The following is a 26264-nucleotide window of genomic DNA, read 5'->3' as shown; positions in this document are numbered from 1 at the left end:
TTCCCACATTATTATTCTTACCACCATATTTAAAAAGCTGGAGAAATATAGAGTTTTCCTTAATCCTAAGAAGTGTGTTTTTTGGGGTTTAGTCTGGAAAGTGTTTAGATTGCATAGGTTTAAGAAGAGGCATTGAGGTAGACCCTACAATAGTAAAAGCCATCATGGAAATGCCTCCACCTACTACATCGAAATAACTCCATAGCTTTCAAGGGCAGTTACATTCCATCAAACGATTTGTGTCCCAATTAGCAGATAAAGTTCATCCACTCCAACATGTTCTTTGAAAAGACACCAAGTTTCAATGGGATTTCCTATGTCAGAAATAATTTGAGCAAGTTAAATTCTACCTGGCTAATCCACCATTACTAGTCCCTCTAATCGCCCATTGATTCTCTACATTTATGCCACTTTAGTTGCCCTAGGTGCTCTTTTAGCACAACTAGATGACTATGGTAATGAGAAAGCTATCTACTATCTCAGTTGAACATTAGTTGGCTGTGAGTTGAACTATATTGCTATAGAACGAGCTTGTTTGGTTGTAGTGTTTTGCACACAGAAACTACACCATTACATGCTTAATCATACTACACATCTCATTGCTAAAATAGATCCCCTCAAGTATTTTCTATCAAAAGCTTCCCTCATAGGTCGTGTTGCAAAATAGGTCTTGATTTTAAGTGAATTCGACATTGTCTATAAAGACTGCAAAGCCATTAAGGGACAAGTCATTGCCAACCAACTTGCAGAAGCTCCTCTTCAAGGAGACCACCCTATCATAGTAGATTTTCTAGATGACACAATTATGACTATTACCCCTAGTACACAATGGAAACTATATTCTAATGGTTCTTTCACACAAAAAGGATTGGGGGTAGGAATTTTGTTTGTTACACCGCAAGGAGACCTTATTCCTAAGTCTTACAAAATTTCTTTCCCTTACACAAACAACACAACTGAGTATAAAGGATTAGTAACAGGGCTATGTCAAGCTATCTGATGGAATATAAAGAACCTACTTGTCTTTGGAGACTCCCATTGGTCATTAGAAAAGTTACAAATGAATACCAAACAAAGGATGAAAAGTTGTTGCCATATTGTTGGATAATAGAAGATCTTAAACAACACTTCACTAAGATAGTCTTTCAATAGATACCAAGGACAAATAAAAAAGTAGTAGATGTCATGACTACTATCTCATCCATGATCACCATGCCTAAATACAGTCCTAAGTGTGAGTTTCTTGTTGAGAATGTTTTTCTTCCTGATTATGGGCAACCTAAATCAGAGTTGGTGTGTGAGATTGTCAGTACTGAGTCTCCATGGTACTCTAAATTCTTTTCCTACCATTATCACAAAAAAAAATCTCCATAGCCCTTTCCACAAACCAAAACAAAACCTTCATCTGTCGCACTTCCTGATACACTATCCTAGGTGACACACTTTTTTAAAAACACTTTGATGGAACCCTCCTCCAATGTCTCAATTCAGATGAAGCTAGAATGACGTTAGAAGAGGTTCACCAAGGAATTTGTGGTGCCCATTCCAATGGCCTTACATTAGCAAAAAATTTCCTCAAAACAGGTTATTATTGGCCTACTATGGAAGTTGATGCCTATCATTTTGTGAAGTGATGTGTTCCTTGTCAGCAACATGGAGATTTGATACATGCTTCCACCCAAGATCTTCAACCCACCATTACACTATGGCCCAAAAATTTCTAAAAAAATGCTCGTGAGTCCATCCAGACTAGGGCTCTTATCCTTTCCCAAACCCCAAAGAGCCACTTTAACCTCTTCTTTTGTTACTCCTGCACTTGGCATTACATTCTGCATCTCTATGACACAACTCAGAATACACTCCAAAACTTCCCCTTCTAAATCTCCTCCTTCATCCTCAAGCCTTCCTCTATCTTTGAAAAACTCTACTGCCTCTCTCTTGATCTCCTTTGGATCATTGACCACTATTCCTACTAAATTTTTTATAGAGAAAATCCTATTATGTGCTCTTCTAACTTTAACTGAACTATGAAAAAACTTAGTATTCCTATCTCCTTCTTTTAGCCATGTTCCTCTTGATTTCTGCCTCCAAAACACTTCTTCTCTCAAAAGAATTTTTTGATATTCCTTTTTAAACTTATTTTCTTCTTGAAAAACCTACTCATTCATTCCTTGAAGAATAATTTCATCATTCAAATTTTTTAGGGATAGTTCCAACTCTTCTTTTCTCTTAAAAATATTTTGGAAGGATTCCCTATTCTACACCTTCAACTTTCCTTTGATATGTTGTAGGTTTTTTAAAAAATTGAAAGCTTTATTCCCCTCCTAAATAGGGGTATTTTTCCATCAATGTTCAACCATCTCTTTAAAACCATCCACTCTCAACCATATTGCTTCAAATTTGAATGGGCATCTATTCGGGGCATACTCTTCCTGAATTCTCAGACTAATTGGGAAGTGATCTGACCCATGGATTGGTAAAATTTCTATTTCTACCATCCATTCTACTTGTGTCCAGTCTCCTCCTCCCCCTCAAAAGGAACTTTCATATATATTGACAAACCCTGGTCTTCTATTATTCCAGGTGAATTCACCTTGCTTAAAAGGGATATTCACTAATCCATTATTAGTCACAAAGGTTGAGAAGTCTTCCTGTCTATCCATTCTCCAACCTCTCCCTCATTTTTTCTCTCTAGGATAAAGAATAACATTGTAGCCTCCTACCAAAATTGTAATTTCATCTTGTAAAACCTCTAAAACTTTTGTTAAAGTTTTTCGTAACTCTCTTTTCTCCCTACTTTGAATAGGCCCATACACATTGATCACATTAAATTTAGTCCCTAATTGTTTTGAAGTTACCTTAATCTACTATCAGTTTTTCTCCTTCTGCATCATGACTCCAATCATTGAATCCCCTTTCCAAAACACACTAATTCCTCTTGATGCTCCTTCTGTAGCTACCTAATTACTTTTCCATTTTCCAAACTTCCTTTTCACACCATCCAAAGCATCTGTTTTTTGTTTCCTACAATAGAACCACATCCGATTTTGCTTGATCAAAGCCTTTCTTGATCAACTAGAGCTTGTCAGGGGCATTACAACCCCTAGCATTCCATGATAAGATCTTCATCCTTTCTAGGAGGGGTTTTTCCCCCTTCCCATCTTCAACTTACTTTGGCCTCTTGCACTTCCTGCAATTTGACTTAGAGCATTTAGTGTTCTTCTACCTCTCTTTTGACTCTCCCCCACTTGAACTTTATGCTTTTTACTCTTTGTTTTTGCTAGAGTTCTTTTCTCTTTAAGAGTCATTTCCTCCTCCAAACCTAGGTAATCCTCATCCACAGTCTCCTCTCTATCCACATCATCCTCATTCAAATTTTCATCTGAACTTGAAACTTCAGAACCCCCTTTTAAGTTTTTAATGGGGGATATTTGCATATCTTTAAAAACCTCCCCACATTTCTATCCTCTTCCTCTTCTGACCCAGTCTTATAGTCTTATTCCACTCCTCACCCCTACTAAGGTTCCCCTTTCCTAATCTCCACACTTGCTTCCCTTCCCTCCTCACTTTGCAAATTTTGAAGAACCTCCCTAATGAAAATAGTTGTATGTTCATCCCTCACTATTCCACCTCCCTCCACCTCTTCATCCACCCTCGGCCATTGCAAGCCTTCACACCTTTCAAACCTATTCATTTATGTGGTTTATTGAACATTATCGCCAACCCTTTCTGTCTAGATTGCCTGCTGCATATTTACAGCCAAATCTATATCAGGCCTGGTCCCTTACTCATTCACCATTTTTCAACCTCAAATATTTTACTCACTTGACAATTATTTTCTCTTATTTTCCAAATCATAGAACTTTCCACTTCTGTTGTGGCCCCTTTTAAATTCCTTTCTATCTCCCCCTGCACCCCTTCCTTTTTTAGAGCCATCTCTACCACCTTATTAAGAAGATTTTCCTCCTCCTTCCCTTTGTGTCGGCCTTCTTGCTTACATTTCTCTGAATCATGATCCTCACAAAGACAGTGCTCACACACCATCAACCCTTCTTCCATAGACAAAGGTTGCCTCCAGATCTCTCCTTTATAGAACACCTTTACCATTTAGGGTATAGGGTAGCAATCGTTCCACATTATGCATATTCTTGGAAACATTTGTAAAGTTTCTTTATCAACCATTTCCACAACCTTTATAAATGTTCCCAATTTATTTCCAATATTTCTATAGCAGTGTTCAGTTCAATATTCCTGAGGGAGGTTTCTCAGGCCCACCCAAATAGAAAATTGCTTATTATTTCCTTAGTATGGTCAAAGTTTGGGACCCAAGCTTTCATGTAAAAACCGAATCTATCTATAAAATATGGTCCTCCATTTAAAGTCTAGTCTCTATCATGGGCCAACTCCACTATAACCATACAAAACCCATTCTCTAGAGTTTTGAAATCTTTCACCTTACCCCACTTCTCATCACACCAACTCTTTATCTTCCCTATTGCCGATCATGGTTCTCCCAATTTCAAGAAGGCATTTTTTTCCAAGTTAGTTCTCTTCTCCTTTATTGGACCCATATCTAACACCAGCCTTTCTACTATGTACCTTACTATTTGTTATTCCTCTATCATCCGCTTCTCCTAGTTCATCACTACTTGTGGTTTCCTTAAACTCTTTACAATCTCTTTAAAATCCACCTTGCCCCCTAGATTGACGGATGTGAACCTTTGTATTGGATGATTCCTCTATCCATTAAAACTATTTCTTTCTCCCTCATTTTTCCATGAACTCCCATTTTGTTGATCCACTTTTCTCCACTATTTGAAAGCTTTTTCTCTCCCCTTGCCATCTCACATTACTATTTCCCTAAAATCTTAAACTTTCATGCCTTCTAAATAGTTCAAATCTTCCAGGTTGCTAAAAGCTTTAGCCATATTTATTGTAACCATCCTCAAATCTGTGTGTAAACCCTGCTCTCCATCGTTCAACTATTTTCACACACACACACACACATATACATATTTTGATTAAGGGTTCTCAATTCACTTTCATAGAAGGTTCACCATTGAAGAATGATAAAAAAATCCAACAAGAGTTTCAATTCTAAAATATCAATTTCCATAACAAGATCTATATACATGCATGAAGAAGATAGAGAAATAACATGAGATTTATTATGATAATCTCAACAAAGTTCCTACCTCGATCTAATGCTAAAATTTGACGGACACTCAAAGAGTGCAAGATTCTCATCTCCTGAAAGCCTTTCTGAAACTCGCTCCTCCAAACCTATGGCATGTGGAGAAATGAGCTCTAATCTCCTAATAAAGAATTTCTCAACCTAGGGTTTTTGATTTCACAAACATGCAAAAGCCCTTTTCTTTTTATTATTTTAATTTCTTATTTCCATGTCCATACTTTTTGTGTTTTAATTATAATAAAGTATATTTAAATTATTCTTACTCACATTTATTAAATAATAAGACATAATTAGAAAGTATATTTATTAATTTAACCAATAATAATATTTAGAGATCACTATTAAAATGAAACTTCTAAATTAATTATTATTAAATTAAATAAATATAACTACGCCAAATTTGGACTTTTAGTTAAGTCTTTTAAATTTAATTCCTCTATTTAATTAATTTCTCAATTAATTAAATATAATTAAAATTTGATTTTTCTTTTTAAAATTTTCATAAAATGAAATCATTTAATTACATATTTATTTGATTTAATTATAACTGAAAATCACAACAGACCCACAAACTTAATAAGAAAACCCATCTAAAAGACAAGGTACAAATTCCAACTCTAGGGTCAAAAATCTTGAATTCAAGTCACTTGACAAATTCGAAAGGGTACATAACTTAGATACTTGTCATATATTTTAGGACAATTGGCTTAGGGTTAGGATTTGGACTTGAGTACTATCTCCAATGTTTACCATTGAGATACTACGATAGGGCACATTCATCCTAACAATTTAGGGAAGTCAATGTCTAATACCTGCAATCTACATAAATGATGAACATGTACATATGCATATATTTCCAAACTAAATAGGCAATGGTGGGGAGTGGTACATCATGTAGATCCCGACTAGTAGGTGACTACGATTCCCTCCCTTAACCACATAAAAATGTCAAAGATAAAGTAAAACATACATATACACCATACACATGCAAGTATGGGGTGGGTAACCATAAAACCACATATAAGTCATCCATCTAACTTTTATCATGAAACAATCGAAATCACTATATTAAACATACAAAGCATCATCATCAAAAGAATAACCATGAAAACATGAAATAACCGAGTATCAATTAGCAAATATATTATCGAAGTATGAAATAACATCAATCAAATCAGGTAAACAAGTACCACTCAATCATAACACATAACCATAAAAGCCAACCTAAAAGAATTCGACAATATAACATGAAAAGTAAACTAGGGGTAGGCATTACACATGCATTGTAAAAAGGTATTGATTTTCTCTTAGTTAGGAGGTGGAACTTGAAGAGTAGATAAAGCTTTTTTGTAGGCTTCATGGTATGTAGGAGATGTTTGAAGAAGATTCCAAAGAGAAATCTTGGTAGGGGTATTATGTTATTGACATACCAAATCATAATCTGACACAAAAGTTTGAGGAAGACGAGGTGGAGGAGGAAGAATGGGTTGAGAAGGTGGAAGATAAGTAGTAACTCAAGGATTATTCCTTGTATGATAGGTGTGAGATGCTTCTTGAGAATCCAAAGGATTACTAGATTTTCCCTTAATAGTTATTTGAGGATAAACTTTAATAGTGAGAAGAGGATTATTTGAAACAAAAAATTGATTAAGATCTCACATCTCCATAGACCCATCACTATAAGAGAGAATATTAAGGATAATTCTATTATCTGCTCATTCCAAGGAATCCTTAGAATACCAATTATGGATTTCCATTAATGTTTCCTCTTTACTAGGAGTGTTAATTGAAGGCAAGGTCATATTGATAAAAATGTTTATAATATATTCTTCTTTCTCTAAAATATCACTAGGATATGTGTTAGGAGAATAAGAAATATCACACTAGTCATGTTGAAAGTAAAAGGCCTCAATCATCATGCTAGCTTGTTCATGAGGAAGAGGATAGTCAACATCCTTGTCTAGAGGTTCGTCCCAAATACTTACATTGTTAATGAAGGGAATATATCTATCAATAAAGTACACCATGGAAGATGAATAGTCATGAGATAAAGGAAGGTCCATAAAGGGGGCAAAAGATATAGGGCATAACCCATGCATCCCCACAATCAAGACCTAAATTAGGAGAAGCGTCAATATCAATTTGCCACTCATCCCCATAAAGAGGAAGATCACATGTTAAATCAATCTTTATTGGAGATTTTTTAATTGAAGTGTGGGGAAGATCCAATAAATGTGTGAACAATAAAGCATAAAAAGTACATACTTAATGTTGTAATATCCATGGAAAAGAGAAGTAGCCAAATGCTACTAACACAAACAGGACTATAAATCTAGATACACAAAGAAGAGATAAAACAAATTCCACGATATAGCAAAATCTAACTCCAAAATAAAATAAAGGAGGGAAAGTGTGTCGAGTTCATCAAAGATTTAAACAGGGAAATATGAATTAAGGAAAGTAAACCTAAGTTCATCACGTAACCCTACTTACACAACTCAAAGAGGGAGTCAAGGGTATTTTCTTTCAATCCCAACTCTAAAAGACTAGATCTAGACACATTAGTGCTAGCCAAGTGATAAAGGAGTAATAATGCAAAGCTAGGATCTAATGAGTAGAATAAGTGGAAAAATGCAAAAATCCTTGAAAACCCTAGCTATAATGAGAGCTAGGAGAAGATATGTAGATATAATAAGTAGATATGTTGAAATGACAAAGAGGATAGAAGACTCGCCTTTTGGATTTGATTTTTTTCTTGTTTTGTTGTTCCAAATTGACAAATAATGCTGGATCTAGGCCTGAAACTACTAAATTTGCAAAACCCAAAATTGTTCAACGATATGGAAAGGGTGAATTTTGAGTGAGGGCGACTTTCTCCTAAAGTAGGGACATAGTGCGTCCTTGGACAACTATGTCTAAACATGACTTTGATTTTGCAGTTCTGTAGAAAGATGAAAAGGGTATCCAAATCTACAACTTGTTCTACAACTTGCAATAAAAAAGGGTAGGAATTAACCTTGAATTGGAATAATTGAATTATAGAAATGTAAAGTAAATGTACAAATTCATCTTACAATGGTCAAATCTCTTGAATCGAATGAAATGAGCTCACTTTACCAATTGAATTGGATCAAGAGGGCATGAACATAGAAGAACTATGAATGTAGATGAAATATGGATGCAAGAGATCCCCTCTCTAGTGGCTTGCAAAAGGACCTCCTTGAATGTATTTAAAGATGATTTGAATGCATAAACACTTGACTGCTTGGAGACTTGAAGGCTTGAGTACTTGAGCGTGAGATTTTATTGTGAGTGCTTGACGCAAAATTAGACAAATGGATGGGTTTATAAAGGACCTGAAATAGCTTTCTCCTACATGCCAACTTATCTTGAAGTTTGCATCCCAAATGACCTTAGACTCAGGACCCAGAAAATGGACCCAAGTAGGGGCCTAGTATAGATGCACTACATTTCTACTAGCCAGAGCTTGAAACCTTCAAGATTTCCTCAAGATCTCGAAACAAGTCTCGAAACTCCAAAATCAAGTACAATTATCAAGAAAAGTTCATTTCATTGCAAAAGATAGATTCCAAGTGATTGGATTAGGAAGATGAAGAACCTAGGTGGTTAGATTCTAACTTGAGCTTTATGCCATAAAAATAGGAGCATTAAAGAGGATCAATTAAGTCTAACCCCAATTCCACCTCAGAGAAATGAGAAGAATGGGGAAGAAAGGAGAATAGATGCAAGAAGATGATGATCTCACATTTAATAGGTGCCAAATCATCATAATTGAAGTGCTTCCAATTTAAGACAATACATATATGCATGCCTTATTTGTAGCGCCCTTAGTTGCCTCTCACAAGAAACAAGGGGTAGTCCCATATTACTCCCATTAGAATACTACTCCAAATAAAACACACTTAAATACCTTGTTTCCTTCATAATTAGGTCTATTTAGATTGGAACATATCCTTTAATCGAGAGATGATCCTAAACAACCTATTATGTTATTAAAAAATAATTTTAAATAAAAAAGTATATAATTATACAACACTCATTGTGTAGAAACATACTGATGTACTTTTATAGTCAACCTTATTGACCCATTTTTTCTTCACAAGAGAGTCTCTCTCATAAGAATTCGTAGTCATTGCATCTATGTTTTATGAACTTATGATCTAATTGGTGTAGAAGACACTCCGTCAATCTTTCATTTCATTGTCAACTTGCCCAGCCGGGGAAGGATTCATGCACCTTGTAGATTCTTCCGCAAACTCCAAACAAATTGGTGATGAATATTCGTTGATCGAGATCTCTTTCACATTTGTTCTGCTCTCATAGATTGCGTAACTCGCGCTGCAACAGTGAACTTTTGTCTTGATTCTTCCCAACCCCCAAAAAATTCCTTAATCCTAATCAGCAACCCTTATCCAACATATTTTCCAGGAAATACAGGGAATTATCCATTAATCGGGGGAGTTAAGGGATGTGACGTGGACTTTGCAGCAAACGTGTCAAAGGCGAGGGCAAACAGACTCTTCCACACGTTGCGGCGTGGCGGGCCGGCCGACCACGTGCTGTTTATTTATTCAAAACTAACGGACCAGACTGTAAGGAGACCGGCCATTGTCGGTCACTCAACGACAGACTAAACTTACGGCGCACGATCGATAAAAGAGCGCCAAGAGATTCCTGGTTATTACGGCGATCGAATTTCCCATTGATTTGCTGTCTCAGCACGGCAGCCACGCATTTGGCAAAGCATCTCCTCCATCCTGCAGTCAATTTCGCGGTACGTATACACTGCTTTTCACTGTAATCGCAGTTTTGGCTTTTGGGTTGAAGAATCCTCGGTCGATCCGGATTTAACTTAGTTTCATTTAGAATCAATCAGTTTCTTTACTTGATTTAGGAGTCTGACTTTTAGATTCTTGATTTGTTTGGGGATTGTGGGAGGGGGGAGCTGTTATGAGCTGAAATTGGGATTTTGGGTAGGGATAGATCGTCATTGCTGCTAAATTTAGGGTTGTGGGGGTTCTGATTTGGGCGAATTGTTCGCTGGGCCTCTAGGTGCCAATCTGTTGATTTTAGTTACAGTGGTTTTAGGTTGAGGTTGGAAAATTTAGGGTAAATAAGCGGCACATTTAGGGTAAATTTAGTGTTGTGGGTGTACCAGGTTTTGGAATTGTGAATAAGGTTTGAAAACTTGATGGTAGTCACAACCTCAATGGCATTCTATGCTAGTCACCCCAGCGCTTTATGCTCAGCCCCGCATCCCTGCCAGAGTACTTCCTTACTAGCAGACTACGATGTACATCCCAGGCATTGCTCAACTGTCCCAAAACCTAAAGTTGGAGGCTTGTCATGCCTTTTTGGTGCCCAATCCATGAAACATTCTGCTTACTTGGCAAATGATTGCTTGGATTCTTCTTCCTTTTCCTCTGGGATGACTAGAAGAACTTCCTTCAATGACCTCGGGAGCCTTCGGCATGGAGAGACAAGGTGCGAGGATCTGGCAAGTTCCTATTCTTCTTCATATACTCCAGTAACTTGTTCTCTCAAGATTAGGGAACAGAGTCCTGTATCGGTTCTGCAAGGTCCTCGCTCTTGTGCTACTACCCCAATAAGAAGTCCGCCCGGACGAATGCCTAGGATTGGTGATACACAGTATAAATGGGAAGGCTTCAAGATTGCCAGGGATGGGTGTTTTTCTAATTTTATCCAAAGTGCACTGGGATCTCCATGCCTGGATTCTGAATTGGTCCCGGATATAGCTGAAGATCTGCAAATGGGCCCACATGAGAGTTTTGTAGATTCTCCCCCTTCAACTCTTGATGATGAATTCACGTTCAACATTGAAGGGAGTTTTGTAGAAATTAAGCATGGGCAAGATGAGGTTCATGGAAACTTTGATGATAAAAGGCTTCCTGATACTACAATCCCTGGTCAACTTCATCCCAGTGTCAACGAAATCCTCAAAAATGCGCAGAGCAGATATAAGGTTTTCAACGAGGAGCTTGTGATCAAAGCTTTTTATGAGGCTGAGAAGGCACATAGGGGCCAGGTATGCCTCATATGCTCTGTTTCTCATCCATGCGTGTGCATGACATATTTAAATTTCAGTTGTAAAGCACTAGACTAATCTTCCCATGCAGTTGTCAAATTAAGTATCTGTTTAGGGAGTACTTTTGTATTTATTGATTTTGCATCGGTGGACCTAATCTATGGTAAATGCTATTGATTAGCAGTAGAAAAGAAAATAGTTTCATAATTAGTCCTTTCCCGCTTAATGATTTTCTTTGTTGCTTTATAGGTTCGGGCTAGTGGTGATCCATATCTTATACATTGTGTGGAGACTGCTATTTCACTTGCATCAATTGGATCTAGTGATATTGTTGTGGCTGCCGGATTGCTCCATGATACACTCGATGATACGATGATGGACTTGGAGCGTCTGTCCTCTCTCTTTGGAAATGGTGTTGCAAAATTGGTGGAAGGGGTATGTAGATTCTCCTCTGAATCTAAATTTAGATTACTTCTAGTATTCATGCAATACAAATTATTTGGGGAAAATGGAACTGGAAATGAGTTGTGAAATCTCAGAAATCTGCAGTTGTTGCTACTCTTGTGTACTATTATATTATAATCAGACTGACTCATCCTATTTTTATAGGTTATTGTTCCCTTTATATATAAATTACCATTGTTATTTGCTCTTCTTTATTTATTTTCTTTTGTAATTATTTTGCTTTGGACATCCACTGCATCTTTAAGTTCCATTCGTTTTTGTTGTGTTTAATGAGGCCATTCGAACATTTACAAGGTTTTCATATTGCAAATTGTTTTCTCATCTTGGAGATCTTTCTTGCCATAAGATTTTGTAGCATCAAAGAACCCTGTAAAACTCAAATGTTAAAAATACCCAAGAGAGAATAAATGATGGTATTGTTAAAAATGTGGAAGCAGTTGAAAGGAAGTTTATTTGAGGTCAAAAGATATAACTAATCAAAAGGAGAAACTGTTACGGTTAAGAGTACTAGTTTTCATCCTGATGATAGATCGCAAACTGTTGGCTGATTGAAAAATCTCTTTTATAGTTTATTCAAAGAGTTTGTATAACTAGGTGTGTGATTCTGACCTTCCTAGTGACCTTTGGAATGCCATTTAGTGATGAACATCTAGAAGGACTAGGATGGGATTTTACCAAGAGTATTTTTGAGGTAGGAGTGGGATATATGTGAATCAGAGGGCTCATTGGCAAGAGCCAACAGAGAGTGAATCTTGCTTATTGAGTGCTTGACCTCGCTAGATGCAAGTTTTGTTAGTTCATGTTTCAAGCATCGAGTGGACTGGAAAATGTGAACTTTCTAGACCATAGACATTGATAATTATTAATATATATTAATAAGAATTTTTTTGTTTTTGCTACTTTCCCTTAATGACCAGAATCTCTCTTCATGGACAAAGTTATCTTTTCCAATAGCATATTTCTCTTACTCCATCCTCATTGATTAATTGCTTGTGTCAGATATTTGTATTTTTAAGTAACGTGCTAATTAATCTTTCATTACTTTACAAGGTTACAGGAGTTTTAGGTATCAAACTAGACACTGTATCAAGTTATGTCAGTGAGAATCCCTTCCAGGGACCTAACTGTCCTGTCCTCTTCGTTTGATCTTGTCACAAATTGTGGTTTCAAAATTTCCTCTGCCACTCTACCTGCACCTATATTGTGATTGCAAATCAAATAAAAGAGAACAAAATTAAAAGATAGACCAAGAGTTGGAACCTCCAAATATAAAATCTTCTTTTAGACAATGTCAATAGGTAATAACTTTAGGGGGTGCGAGTTATATATGGCATGTGTACATGTCCAGCTTTGTCCTGCAAAATAGTTAATCAGTTGTCCACTCTAGAAGACCCAAAAATAAAGGTTTATCCATAAAATTGATAGGAAGCCTTAGAAGAGTAGTATCAATCTAATAACACTAGTGACCAAAATTCTAATGAATGCCTTTAGAACATGGAGGTAACAGGTGCTTTTAAGTTTCTTAATCATAGAAAGTGCTGCAGATCCAATTTGTATGCTCTAAAGTGGATTGAATAAAAGTCAGAGCAATTCTTGAGAGGTTAAGTTGTGACGGTAAAATCCAGATGATCCAACAATTATTATTGGTTGAATAATATCTAATATCATGTTAAGATTTCTTTTATAGCATTTTAAGCAATTTAAGCAATTTAAGCATTTAGCCACCTTATATCTTAGAATTAATTATTCATGTGGTAGAGTGGAGTTCATGAAAAGTGGTGTGGAACTCATTGCTCACTCTTAAAAGGATTTAATAAAATAGATAAATCTTTTAGAGGCTACATTTGACAGTAATTTTCAGATGAGATTGCAATTATAATTGGCATGAACAATACCCAATCTCTTGAAAAGGTTTATCTTTGCAATTTTTTGAGCACATAATCTCTTCAGTTCTTAGAATGAGTTCTTTAATTTACTTTTAATGTTTGGAAAAAAGTAAATTAGAGTGAGTGGAGGTGAGCGCGAAGGATATTGTAGGCATGTAGTTGGATTTGGTTATGCCATTGCGCACAAGTTTACATGCCAGGAAGTGTACAGACTCTGTCAAAAACTATTCCTATGACAGCTGTTATTTGGAGGTACTTGTTCAAGCGAAGTGCATTGAGTTGATTGGATCAGTGTATAGTGTCCATTGATGTACACTATTTTTTTGTGTATAAAGTGAAATTTCATATTTTTTTCAATGGTAAAATATTTCTTAGACAACATTGTTCATGGAATTCCAGTAGTGTGCTAGGATTAGATCTATTGCTTTGTCAAAACTCTATATAACAGTATTGGAATCAGTGCTCACCACAGTCTCTTACCTTTTTACAATATTTCAGCTTTCTTTGTAAGGAACTGTAGTTGATATCTTATAAATTGTTCCAATGTTCCTACAAATATCTAATGCAAATATAACATTTCTGTATGTTCCTTAATAGTCTCTGAACTTTGATACAAATAAATCTAAAGATAAGGTTAAACAAGGATACTTACAATTTGACATAGTGGATACCCAAAATTTGGTGATAAATTGAAAATCTTTAATTTGTCTCTGTTCCAATTTACACTTATTTTTGTGTAATTGAATTCTCTCGAGTGTTTGTGGTGGTTATGATTTTCTTGTTGGCTCAAGCTCATTTTTGAAAGCCTTAGGATTGGCTACTGTTATGAATTTAACAATGGCTATTACATTTCATTTCTTCTGTTTCATTGAAAATTGAAACTATTGTCTTTTTGGTTAGATTGACTTGAAATGTAAAGTTCTTGATCTTTGTGGTGCCAGACTTGAAAGATCTAAGAAAGACCTGATGCTTTATTTGGATATAAAATTAATGCATACAAAACATAGTACAGAGTATAATTTATCTTTTGTTTTATGGTTGCATACAGGTGTCGAGACTGAGTCAGTTCAGTAAGCTTGCACGAGACAACAACACTGCTAATAAGAATGATGAAGCAGAACGTCTTCACACCATGTTTTTGGCAATGGTAGATGTAAGGGTGGTCTTAATTAAGCTGGCAGATAGATTGCATAACATGATGACCCTGGGAGCTTTGCCATTTGAAAAACAACAGCGGATAGCAAAAGAAACACTAATGATTTTTGCTCCTCTAGCTAACCGGATTGGAGTTTCAAGTTGGAAGGCTCAACTTGAAAATCTGTGTTTCAAGCACCTCTACACTAGAGACTATTATGAGCTTTCTTCTAAACTTGCTGAGGGGTTTAGGGAAGCAACTATCATGGCTGCAATTGAAAAGTTGGATCAAGCTCTGAGGAAAGAAAACATTCCCTATTGTGTGTTGTCTGGCAGATCCAAGAGCCTGTACAGTACATACTTGAAAATGTTGAAGTACGTTCCTTCTCAAATATCAAATAGCTGAAAAAAAGATTTCCAATTCCCTTCTTGTTTGATTTCTATTTGCATATGTAGGCATTTTAATACTAATTTATTTTGTATTTTGTTCTTTGATTTCCTAGGAAGAAGTTAACCATTGATGAAATCCATGATCTGCGGGGTATACGGCTAATTGTCCTAAATGAAAAGGATTGCAATGAGGCATTGCGTATTGTTCATGACTTGTGGCCTCTTGTTCCCGGGGCACTCAAAGATTACATAAAATATCCAAAGACAAACGGGTATGTCTGCTTTTTGAGCTGGGAACCCGACTGTCATTTTCTTTCTTCGTATTTGGCGGGTTAAGTCCTTTTAAAGTTTTATGCAACTCATGATATCAATTACAAATGTCATGAAATTCTTTAGGTATCAATCCTTGCACACGGTTGTATGTGGGGATGACATGCTCCCTTTAGAAGTACAGATTCGGACAAAGGAAATGCACCAGCAAGCAGAGTTTGGCCTTGCTGCACATTGGAGGTACAAAGAGGGTGAATCTAAACATTCAATCTTTATTCTTCAGATGGTAGAATGGGTACGTTGGGTGCTAACATGGCATAGTGAGACAATGGACATGAAGTTGCGGCTTGCACGACAGGATGCAGACTTTAGACCTCCTTGCCCATTTCCATCTCACAGAGATGACTGCCCGCACTTGGATAAGCTTTCTGAACCACCGTTCAGTTTGGATGATCCAATTTTTGTGATAATGATGGAAGACGACAAAGTAAGTTGAGACACATTGGATGTACACTGTATTTATATCACCACATTTGAGTTACATTGGTACCATTTATTGCACGCTTCAAGAGATATTTGTGAAGTAGAGAGTTTCCATTGTGCTCTATCCTAAAATCTGTCTTTTATAAGTTAAGCTAACAAGAATTAGCGGATATTGTTTTACAGATGACAGTACAAGAGTTACCTCCCAATTCAACTGTGAAGAGCTTGCTCGAGAAGATGGGCAGTGATAACTTACCTTTTACTTCATATGGCGCCACAATCAAAGAAGAATTGAGGCCGAAATTGAACCATGAAACTGTCTGTGATCTTAACCAGAATTTGAAAACGGGCGACTTGGTGGAATTGAGTCCGTCAATACCGGATAAATCTTTAATTGAGTGTAGAGAAGAAATGAAGCGATTGTTCAATAAAGAATATGGCTGCAAAGATGAATCAAGTGGAATGCTAAGAAGGAGTTCCCAGATCGAACCCGTTCCATCCTATATATAGCCATTCTTTTTGTTTGTGAAGGTGGACAAGACTGTCAAAAAGGTTTGATACAGAAATATGATTTGTACGGTGTACAGACAACTTATTGTTGACATTGGGTCTGGGATTCTCGGGCAACGCATACTGTATTTCATTTAAATCAGGGCAAATACATAAAGGCCGATCAATTTAAAAAAAAACTGTTAGATTGATTTATCTTCTCAATCCCAAAGCTTGAATGTCAGCTTTCAAATATGTAAAAATCGTACTGTTGTTAGTTGCGGTGCCTAAAGATTTGTTGCCAAGGCTTGCAATCGTTGGAAAAAGATGTGAAACTATCATACCTTTTACAAGGCTACAATTCTCGTCACATCGTGCATGACAGATGGCGTTTCAGGAAGAGAAGAGATTGATCTGATGTATATATATGACTTCTTTGAGAAATTTAACCCTATGCTAGCAAAGTATGCTGGATAAGTTATTTCTTTATAGATTAATTTTTAAATATAACACTCTTTTAAACATGTTAGTCTGTACGCATTTAATGGGATTCCTGTTTTCCATTGCAAATCTGATGGGTTTAAATTGAATAATTGTAAAATGATAATCATAAATTAGTCAGGTTTGGTCCTGTTTTGATGCAGGAGCATTTAAACAAACTAGCAATTCCATCAACGGATTTTATTTATTTTTGGATTGGTAAACGGTCAAAGCTTTGAATTATATTTTATTAATAAAAAAAAATTTAGAATTTACAAGTCCTCCATTCAAATAGGTACTAGTAGTCTTGCCTGGGACATTGTCCTATATTATACAACATTAAAAGGGGCATTCCTCAGTTTATTCATTTCAACTTGAAATGTTAGTTTGAGTATGGTATTCTTAACATATTAACAATTTTACATAGTTCACATATTACATTTCCATCAAGTGATCCCAATAAGCTATTGGAGAGAGTCGTTGCTAAAAGGTTGTGGTTGATTTGAGCCTTCATTATGTTCAATTTAGATGACCTTAGCCCTCTATGAACTGTAGAGCCAAAAAACCAAAACAACCTTTTGTTTTCAGCTGGGTTAGTAAAAATAAGAATGATGTAGTAAGGGTTAGAAACAATATGCTTCTAAACCAAAATTCAACAAAGAATTCCAAGAGAGAATTAGGTGAATAATGGTTAGATATCCCAACCAGTTGCTTTGATCATATAAATATATTAATCAATGTTGCGAAAGATAAGCATTCAAATATGAACTAGTTAATATGTAAATAATATTTGTCTATTACATAAACAGTAATATCCCAAGAAATAAAGAAAATTTCATCTAACATAAAATGGCATAATGTAAATTAGAATATTACTTAGAAACAAGGAAGTTGGTAGAAAAGCCTTGATCCATTTTAATTGAGAGCAAACACACAGAAAATTAGAATTTATTCATGTTAGGAACTGAGAGAAGAGCATTGAGAACATTGAGGGTTAGATGACCAACATATCTAACTACTCATACTAAAAGGAAGAGCAAAGAGTAGGAGTAGGAAAATAGGACAATGTAAAATTGAAAATAATAGCTTTAAGGCTTAACACCATCATGAATCATTCATAATCTACAACGAGTTCCATACAAGCCTAAAGTAGGTAAAAATTAATCTTAAGCAACTTAAAATGAATAGAGAGACCCACACCCTACAGGGGTAAAAGTAGAGAAGATCCAAGTAAAACTAGATAGGAGCCGAACAATCAAGCTAATAACAAAATGATTTTGCAAAGAAAGGGCAAGCCTTGATAATAAGTTTACCACGAATTAGCGATTAGGGTTAATCATAAAGTCTTAATATTTTTTAAATTGAGAAAAACTGCTTATTAATAATATTTTCAATGAACAAGGACAATCCATTAGGCTACTAAAGGTTATCAGTAAAGTGTTATATCCATCGGTACCCTTATTAGCTAACTTATCTACCAGGGTGTTACCCTCCCTATAAATATGATTGAAAGTTGCATTATCCAGTTTTGTGATAAGGTCCAAGCTTTGGTTAAGAAGGCTATTCAATTTCCAGTTGAGGGTAGATCTTTTCCGCAAAGCATTGATAACAATGGCCGAGTCACCTTCAACATATTTTTAAATTCAAGTTGGGAGCATAACCATAAGCCTTCCAATAACGCTTTAAATTCAGCCACATTATTGGTGGAAGATTCAATTTTTTTGATCTTTCTACAAGTATTATTCCTTCATTATTTCTAATGCAGCACCTAATGCCAGCCGGTCCCAAATTACCCCTGGAGGCCCCATTGAAGTTAAGCTTGAGGGGGGGGAGGGGTGTGGGTTCATACATAGGTTTGCCTTAGTGCTAGACTAGTCTTTCCGACTTGTCCATGAAAGGTAGGGATCTTGAGGCCAATCCATTTATTGCGCATTGATCCATCCCACTGGGTCATATTTATCCTAGTGCAGTTTAGTTTACTATTTAAGTTTTCAATTATAGAAGTCTCAATTCTTAAGATGACTTTATCAACTAACATTTCCGAGTTTTTAAAGATGCCCCTGTTCTCTCTTTCCAAATTTCCCAAATAATAATAGAGGGTGCTATTATCCATAATCCTTTGAAAATATTGTTATAGTGGAATTTGGGCTAAGATAAGAAGTGTTTTAAAATTGACTTGTGTGGGACCATGGATAGATTTTTTTTTTTTTTAAAACTAGGTCCAAATTTCATAGGAGAAGTTACAATGAAGGAGTAAGTGGTTAGGATCTTCTTCGGCCCTTTTGCAAAGAATACATCTAGAAGCTCCCTCATAGCCCATCTTTTTGAATTTGTAAGCAGTAAGAATCTTGTTTTGTGTAGCTAACCAAGAGAAGGTTCCAGCTTTTGGAAGACATAATGAGTTCTAACAAAGGTCCATTGGTAGGGCTTTCAAAATACCAGTCTTGGTTTTGGATAAATATATGTATCCATCTTTAGCTTTATATTCACCTGTCCGAGAGCTTGTCTAGACAACTTTATCCTCAAAAGAAGAGAGAGTGAATGATCTAGGTGATAAGATTGTTTTAAGAGTGGTTAGCTCAAGGGTCGGGATACCGTAAGTCTCAAAGTTCTTCCATTTCCATCCTTTATTTGTGGATGGGTCTACCTCCCAATAATTTGATAGGAAGGAGCCTAAAGTCTTAGAGAATAGTTCTTGCCTTAGAAAAATTTCCAAGTTTACAAAATGGAGGCTTGCCATTTTACTTTATTAAAGATGAGGTATCGGCATTTATAAAATTCCAAATTATAGAACTTTGCGGGGGGGCTTTGGTTCTAAGGATGCAAAGGGGATTCGAGGAGCAAAAATACTTTTCAGAGAGGGCTTTGGCCCATAAGAGTTCGGGGCTGCGAATCATTCTCCAAACTAGTTTTGCTCCTAGGGTTAGGACTTGGAGTTTTATATTCCGAATATCGAAACCACCTGCTTGTTTGTTTTTAGATTTTATTCCAAGCCATAAGATTAAATTTCCTTTTGTTATCGATTCCTTGCTAGAAAAAATCTTTAAGGGATTTATTTATCACATTCTCAATGCTAGTGGGGGGGTTAAGAAGTGATAATTGGTAGATAGGTATACTAGATAGGACAGATTTAAGCATAGTGATCCTTCCTGTAAAGGAGAACCATTTTCCTTTCCATGATTGACTCTTCTTTCTTATTTTATCAACGAGGGGTTTCCATAGTCTTGCTTGATTAGCAAAGTCATGAAGTTGGAACCCAAGATATTTGCATGGGAGGGATCCTAGTGAAATATTAAGGATTGCACTAATCCTTTTCTGCATTGCTTCTTCCGTATTAAAAAAGAAAATTTCAGATTTAGCTCTATTGATTTCTTGTCTAGATGCTCGAGAGTATTCAATCAAGGTGGAATTAATTATTTCAACTTCTTTTTTGTTTGCTTCTCCATAGAGTAGGGTGTCATCAACAAATTGTTGGTGGGTTTCGGATTTATTGCTATTAGCAATTTGAAGCCCCTTTACAGAAGATTCCATCCTTTTATGTTGTAGAGACCTCCCAAGTGCTTTAGAAAGTAGAATGAAAAGGAATGGGGAGAGAGGGTCCCCCTGTCTAATCCCCCTTGAAGGAGAGAAGAAACCTTCCGGTGTGCCATTGATAAGGACCAAAATTTTTGGTGTGGAAATACATTCAAAGATAAGGTTAATCCATGTTTTAGTAAACCCAAAGGCTTGTAGAACTTTACATAAGAATCTCCAATTGACTTTATCATAGGCCTTACTTATATCGAGTTTGATAAGCATTCTAGGTTTCCTACTAATTTTAAGTGAGTGGATTGTTTCTTGAGCAATAATCATTTTGTCATAGATTGATCTTCCTTGGACAAATCCAGATTGTTCTTCACTAATTAGCAAAGGGAGGATCTTTTGGAGTCTAGAAGCTAGTGTTTTAGTGAAGAGCTTGTAGAGTGTATTGCAAAGGGCAATGGGACGATACTCTTCAAAATCCTTATAGTTGTCAGATTTCGAAATAAGATCGAGGACTGTATTGTTGATTTCTTTAAGTATACTCTCAAAATTTCTCATACTCTCTAGGGCCTCAATAATTTCCTCTCCCATGAAATGCCAACATTTCTGAAAGAAGAAGGTTGGAAAGCCATCTAGCCCAAGGGCTTTGTCTAGGTTCATACTAAAGAGAACCTTTGTTACTTCCTCCTTAGTGATTTTTTTTGTTAGCATTTCATTTTCATTGTGGCATATGACCTTGGGAATAGTTGACAAAAATTTGGACTAGTCATGGAGGGATGAATCTTCACTTAGAATAGTTCTGAAGTATTGGCTTGCTTCTTTAGATATCTCTTCTTTGTTCTCTAGGGTTGATCCTTCTATAGAGTTAATTTTGGTTATGCTATTAATAGATCTTTTAACCTTAGTGCAATTATGAAAGACTTTGTGTCCCTATCTCCTTCTCTTACCTAGACTTCTCTAGATTTTTGCCTCTAGAATATTTCTTCTTTAGCCAAGATATCTTCTAATTTAAGTCTAAGGCTTTTTTCTTGTGAATATGTTTCATTATTCATTCCATTCTTCATTACAATCAGGTTGACCGTTTAAATGGTTTTTTCAATATTCTGTTTTGTTTCAAAAATATTACCAAAATGGTTTTTGTTCCACTGAATTAAATTTGTTTTAATCATTTTAAGTTTTTGGACAACTTTGAACATCTTGGATCCTTCAATTACAACTCTATTCCACCATAGTTCTATTAATTCTAAAAGGTTGTCATTTTTGAACCACATTTGTTCCATTCTAAAAGGGAATCCTTTTAGGTTTAACAAACATTTCTATGGTCAAACATATAGGGAAGTGATCCGAGCCCAAGTACGGAAGGGTTTTTGTTGTTAATTTAGAAATTGAAGTTGTGAAGTTGCCACTGTAAAAGAATCAAACAAGCTTTTCAGCCACATGGCAATCCCCTTGTCTTTTATTATTCCAAGTGAATGCATTGCTGATGGATGGGATTTCCATGAGTGCATTTGTTTGGATCCACCAATTGAAATCAATTGTAGCTTGTGGTAATTTTCCTAAGCCTCCAAGTTTTCTGTATAAGGAAGTTATAGCTTTAAAATCTGCCCCTAATATGAAAAGTGTATTGTCATTTTGGATGTGCATATTGATGTCATTCCAAATTATTTCTTTTTCAAAATTAGATGTAGGTCCATAAATGTTAATGAGTTTAAATGTTAGCAAGTTATTCTAGTCAGCAACTTTGAGACTAATCCAATACTTTTCAGATCTTAAGGTTTCTACAGAAAAATTCTTTGGATCCCATATTATGGCAAGCCCACTCGAAGCCCCTTCGAAAGGAACCCCAGTGATTTCCCTTAATCCCAACTTTGTTTTAAATTTATCTAACTCTGGTTTACTTAATTTAGTTTCTTGAATTAGTGTAAAATCAAGATGATATTTTTTAATATAATTTTTTAAAAGTTGTTGTTTGTTAGGGGCATTAATGCCCCTAACATTCCAGGAAAGAATTTTCATACCTCTCTGGGAAGGATCTTCCCCTTCCCTGCATTGAAGATATTGGCAATCTTGGTTTGTCCTTCTGCTGTTGCACATCTATGCCACAACTCTTTGTGAGATTTCCTTCCTCTTTTTCTGTTTCTTCTTGTTACATTTGGTATGGCTATGGCACATTCTGATCGTTCTATACCTCCAGTGTTAGAATCCAACTCAAAGGCTTCAACATCTCTCTTTAGATCTTCAAGAGTGTAATTTTCTCCTCCTAGTTCAAGGAGTTTCTATACCAGTTCAACTTTCTATTCTTCCATACCCTCCTCATTTACTACTGCACAAAATGCAGCATTAAGATCCTCTATAAGTTGATCCAAATAATCTATCTTTTCTCTTACTTCCTTTGTGACCTCTGTTGTTGTGAACTATCTTTTTCTGCTACCTTCATTAGGTTTATTTCTATAGTGGTGTAGTCCTCAGTGAAATTTCCTTTATATTCTGGGGTTTGCCAAAATTTTGTGCATCTTTTTTCTTTACTAATTAACTCTGCATTGCTTTGAGTATTCTTTGTTTTTTCCAGGTTTCTGTTCTGACTGTCAGGATCCTTCATCCCATGAGCATTTGGGAATGTTATTGTGAAGAGTCTTGCATTCTCAATAACTTCAATGGTAGCATTCTCTTCCTCAAATTTATTCAGAGATCCACTCCCATCTGTATTCAGATCTTGATCGTCAATTGTATTCTTCTAGAGTTTAACCTCTCGACTCCTCTTCTTTTTGTTACTTTTCCTTGTTTGGGTATTAACCTTGGGTGGTGTAGCCTTCTTTTTTCCCTTAATAAACTACTGCGTTAATTCAATTTGATCGATGGTATCATTTATTATCAATGCCATTTCTTCATTCACAGATTTGATTCTTGCAATGTTTTCTGCTATTTCAGTTAGCTCATCAATTGTATCTTCTTTATCCTCTTTTAAGATCAATATTTGCTTCTCTATATCCTTTATTAGTGTATTTAATGGTATCAAATTGGGATTTTTATTTTGTGGGGAAGAAGTAATTGTTTTGGTTATTTGAACTTTAATGGAGAAAGAAAGACACGCTCCGAGGTTCACGAAGGTTTAAGGAGAAATTGACGATAAAATTTGATCTGATTTTTTTGTACTGTGAAATGAGTCTTCCTTTCAATTAATTTTTTTAAAGAGGAGTAAACACTTTGACCTGGAGCTATGAACCAGTGAGGCCACAAATGGGGGACCTCATCCCCATGAGATTGGAACCTTGATGGCAAGGATAACAACACAACAACTTAACCATCACAACATGCCACTATTGGCTCTTCCTTTCAATTTAGAATAGAAGTGTATTTTGGTTAAATTTTACTTGTTCAAATTGAGTTTTAATGTTAATCAATTTTTTTTTAAAAAGTTTGTAGATCAATAGTTATGCATCAAGTTATGATTTATTGATGTGTGAATGTAGCATTTCATGTTTTGTTGTTTTTAAAAATATATTTCATTAATTTATTTATTAGTACTTATTATCAACACTGATTACTATAATTTTTAAAACTATTGTTGAAATACTGTTGAAAATTTACTTTTTAAATCAATAAAATATATAATAACTATTAAAATTTGTTCAGCAAATATAATAGCAACGCTCCATCACTAATAAGCTCATTTTTTATTACAATAAGGTAAATGTTAAACAAAAATATTTAGATATTTTCAAATTTATATGTAAGTTAAAAACTAAGCTAAAATAAATAAAATAAATAATGTCAATATATATATCTATCTAAATATTCAATACAAAAAAAAGTAAAATTAATAATAAATAATAATAATTAATATAGATGAAGTATATTAAGTGAATACATAATTGAATAATAATAAATTCTCTCGTATTTTTAATAACTAATAATAAAAAAGATATAAATTATAAATAAGTTTTGTATTAAGAGTTGATTTTATTTTAAATTTGAAATGCATAGAAATATAATGAGAGATAGAGAGAGAGGAGGACAAAATAAGGAGAGATAGAGATAAAGAAGAGAGATTGGAGAGAGTGAGAGATATAAAGATAAAAATATGGGTAGAAAAGAATATATAGAGAGTGGTAGGTATGGAGAGATAACATGATAGAGAGAGAAGGAGAGAGATGTGGGGCAAAAAAATGGAGATAGAGAGATTTAAAGATTTAGAAAGGGGGTAATTGAGAGATATGGATGGACAAAGAGAGGGAGATGTATCTAGATATAGAAGAGAGTAAGACAACAATAGAATAATAAGTGAGAGGAACAAGATAAAAATAGATAGAGTAATATAGGTAGATTGAGAGGTAGAGATAGAAAGAGATGTAGGGAGATATAGAGGAAGATATAGAGAGGGAGAGATAAAGAGGAAGAGATAGAAAGAAGTATAGATGGAGAGATAGATTGATAAAGAGATAAGAACATATAAATAAGATGAGGAGTGAAAAACAAAGAGACAAATACATATTTGACCTTCCACACCTTGTTGATGTACCCATTGCACACTAAGGTGCAATTACTAGTAATAGTAGTATCACAGTTGTACCCAATCATTCAAAATTTTAGTAAGTTGAATTCTTTAAGGTTGTTTGAAATAAGTTATTAGTGGTGGTAGATCTTGACACTTGCACTCATTATGTTCTTGTAAATCACTACTCATTAAATATAGGTTTGTTGGCTCCTAATTTAACAGTTTTGAAAATAACCAAGAAACTAGACCAATGCATCTAAGGCGAGCAAATTCCTATGACAGATACACTTGACTGCTATCTTGGGCCAACTATAAGGCATAACTCCTTCTTCACTTTAGGCTCTGCAAGACCTAGGCAGGTTAACCTCGAGGTTCTGATATATGGTACCAGTGGCATTAAAACATAAATTTGAACCTAATAATAGCAGATGAAACCCTTTTGTCTTTTGATACTTATGCAATAACATAGGAACAAAATAGCTACAAATCAAACCTATGAACTCATAAGCTAAGTGAGGGTTAATTCTTTTCAGCCCACTACAAAACATGAAAAACTGAATTGATTTGATTAAAAAGATTTGTGTAAATGCCTTTCATCTCAGCTTGCATCTGATTTAGTGATCAGTGCCTTATCCATTGAAACATAGAGTCATTACCAACAAGATGACCTAACTTGATTGCCTTACAATTAAGTTTGTCAACTGAAATCCCCAAATCCCATTCTTATGAAATATCCCCTCCATATACCTAGAAACCCTATCAGATCATTAAAGCATTTTACATAACTCCTTGAGTCAAAAGCAACAACAAATCTAATACATAACTCATCCAAGATGTCTTAAATCAAATGAACCTTATTCACTCAATTACAAAGCTAATAGCATATGAAGAATCAGGAGACAGAATAAGAAAACCCAAAAAATTCATTGTAAATCCCCTTTTATATTCATCCTTTAAAAGGCTGAATATATAAACTGGTAAAACTAAATGAAACTCTAGACATGTCACATAATCTAGCATCAATTATCATTATCTCAGAGAAAGTAATACAAGAAATGAAATGAAAATCTGCACAAGTGCAGGTGTGTGGCCTTCACTACTAGAGCTCAACTCAATAGTTATGAAGTAAAACCATCAACAACCATGGTTTCACAGTAGAACATTGGAACCCTGCTGGTATCATAGAGAGAACTGCCAACACTTCAAAGTAAGAGAAAGAGAATGATATAGGAGAAAAGAATTCCCGGATTTGATCAAAAAATGACAAGTGTTCCCTCATAATTCTTTCCCAAGAAGCTAAGAAACCTCTCTCTACCTTCTCTCTGCAATTGGATATTAGCTCTTTAATAATTTTGGCTCTCAAAAACACAAAATATCTGAGATATTTGA

The 26264-nt window shown here is 35.3% G+C and overlaps 1 protein-coding gene across 1 annotated transcript; it reads left to right on the top strand.

Moving 5' to 3' along the window:
- Positions 1-9898: 9898 nt before the first annotated feature.
- On the top strand, positions 9899-16902 carry LOC149575639 (putative GTP diphosphokinase RSH2, chloroplastic). Its single transcript, XM_089815405.1, has 6 exons — positions 9899-11261; positions 11511-11696; positions 14661-15121; positions 15250-15408; positions 15533-15893; positions 16073-16902. The coding sequence occupies exons 1-6, from the start codon at positions 10407-10409 to the stop codon at positions 16397-16399; spliced, it is 2349 nt and encodes a 782-aa protein (XP_089671531.1). The 5' UTR covers positions 9899-10406; the 3' UTR covers positions 16400-16902.
- Positions 16903-26264: the final 9362 nt, after the last annotated feature.

Source organism: Cupressus sempervirens, chromosome 2, assembly GCF_028749045.1.
Source record: "Cupressus sempervirens isolate cs-2001-9-10 chromosome 2, ASM2874904v1, whole genome shotgun sequence".
In the NCBI taxonomy this organism is placed as follows: Eukaryota; Viridiplantae; Streptophyta; class Pinopsida; order Cupressales; family Cupressaceae; genus Cupressus; species Cupressus sempervirens.
The sequence above is the reverse complement of the archived record's forward strand: the minus strand, read 5'-3'. Positions and strand labels throughout refer to the sequence as shown.

Coding starts and splice junctions, on each gene's coding strand:
- LOC149575639 (XM_089815405.1), top strand. CDS start 10,407: ATGGTAGTCACAACCTCAATGGCATTCTATGCTAGTCACCCCAGCGCT. Junction 11,262..11,510: donor AGAAGGCACATAGGGGCCAG/GTATGCCTCATA, acceptor GTTGCTTTATAG/GTTCGGGCTAGTGGTGATCC. Junction 15,409..15,532: donor AAATATCCAAAGACAAACGG/GTATGTCTGCTT, acceptor GAAATTCTTTAG/GTATCAATCCTTGCACACGG.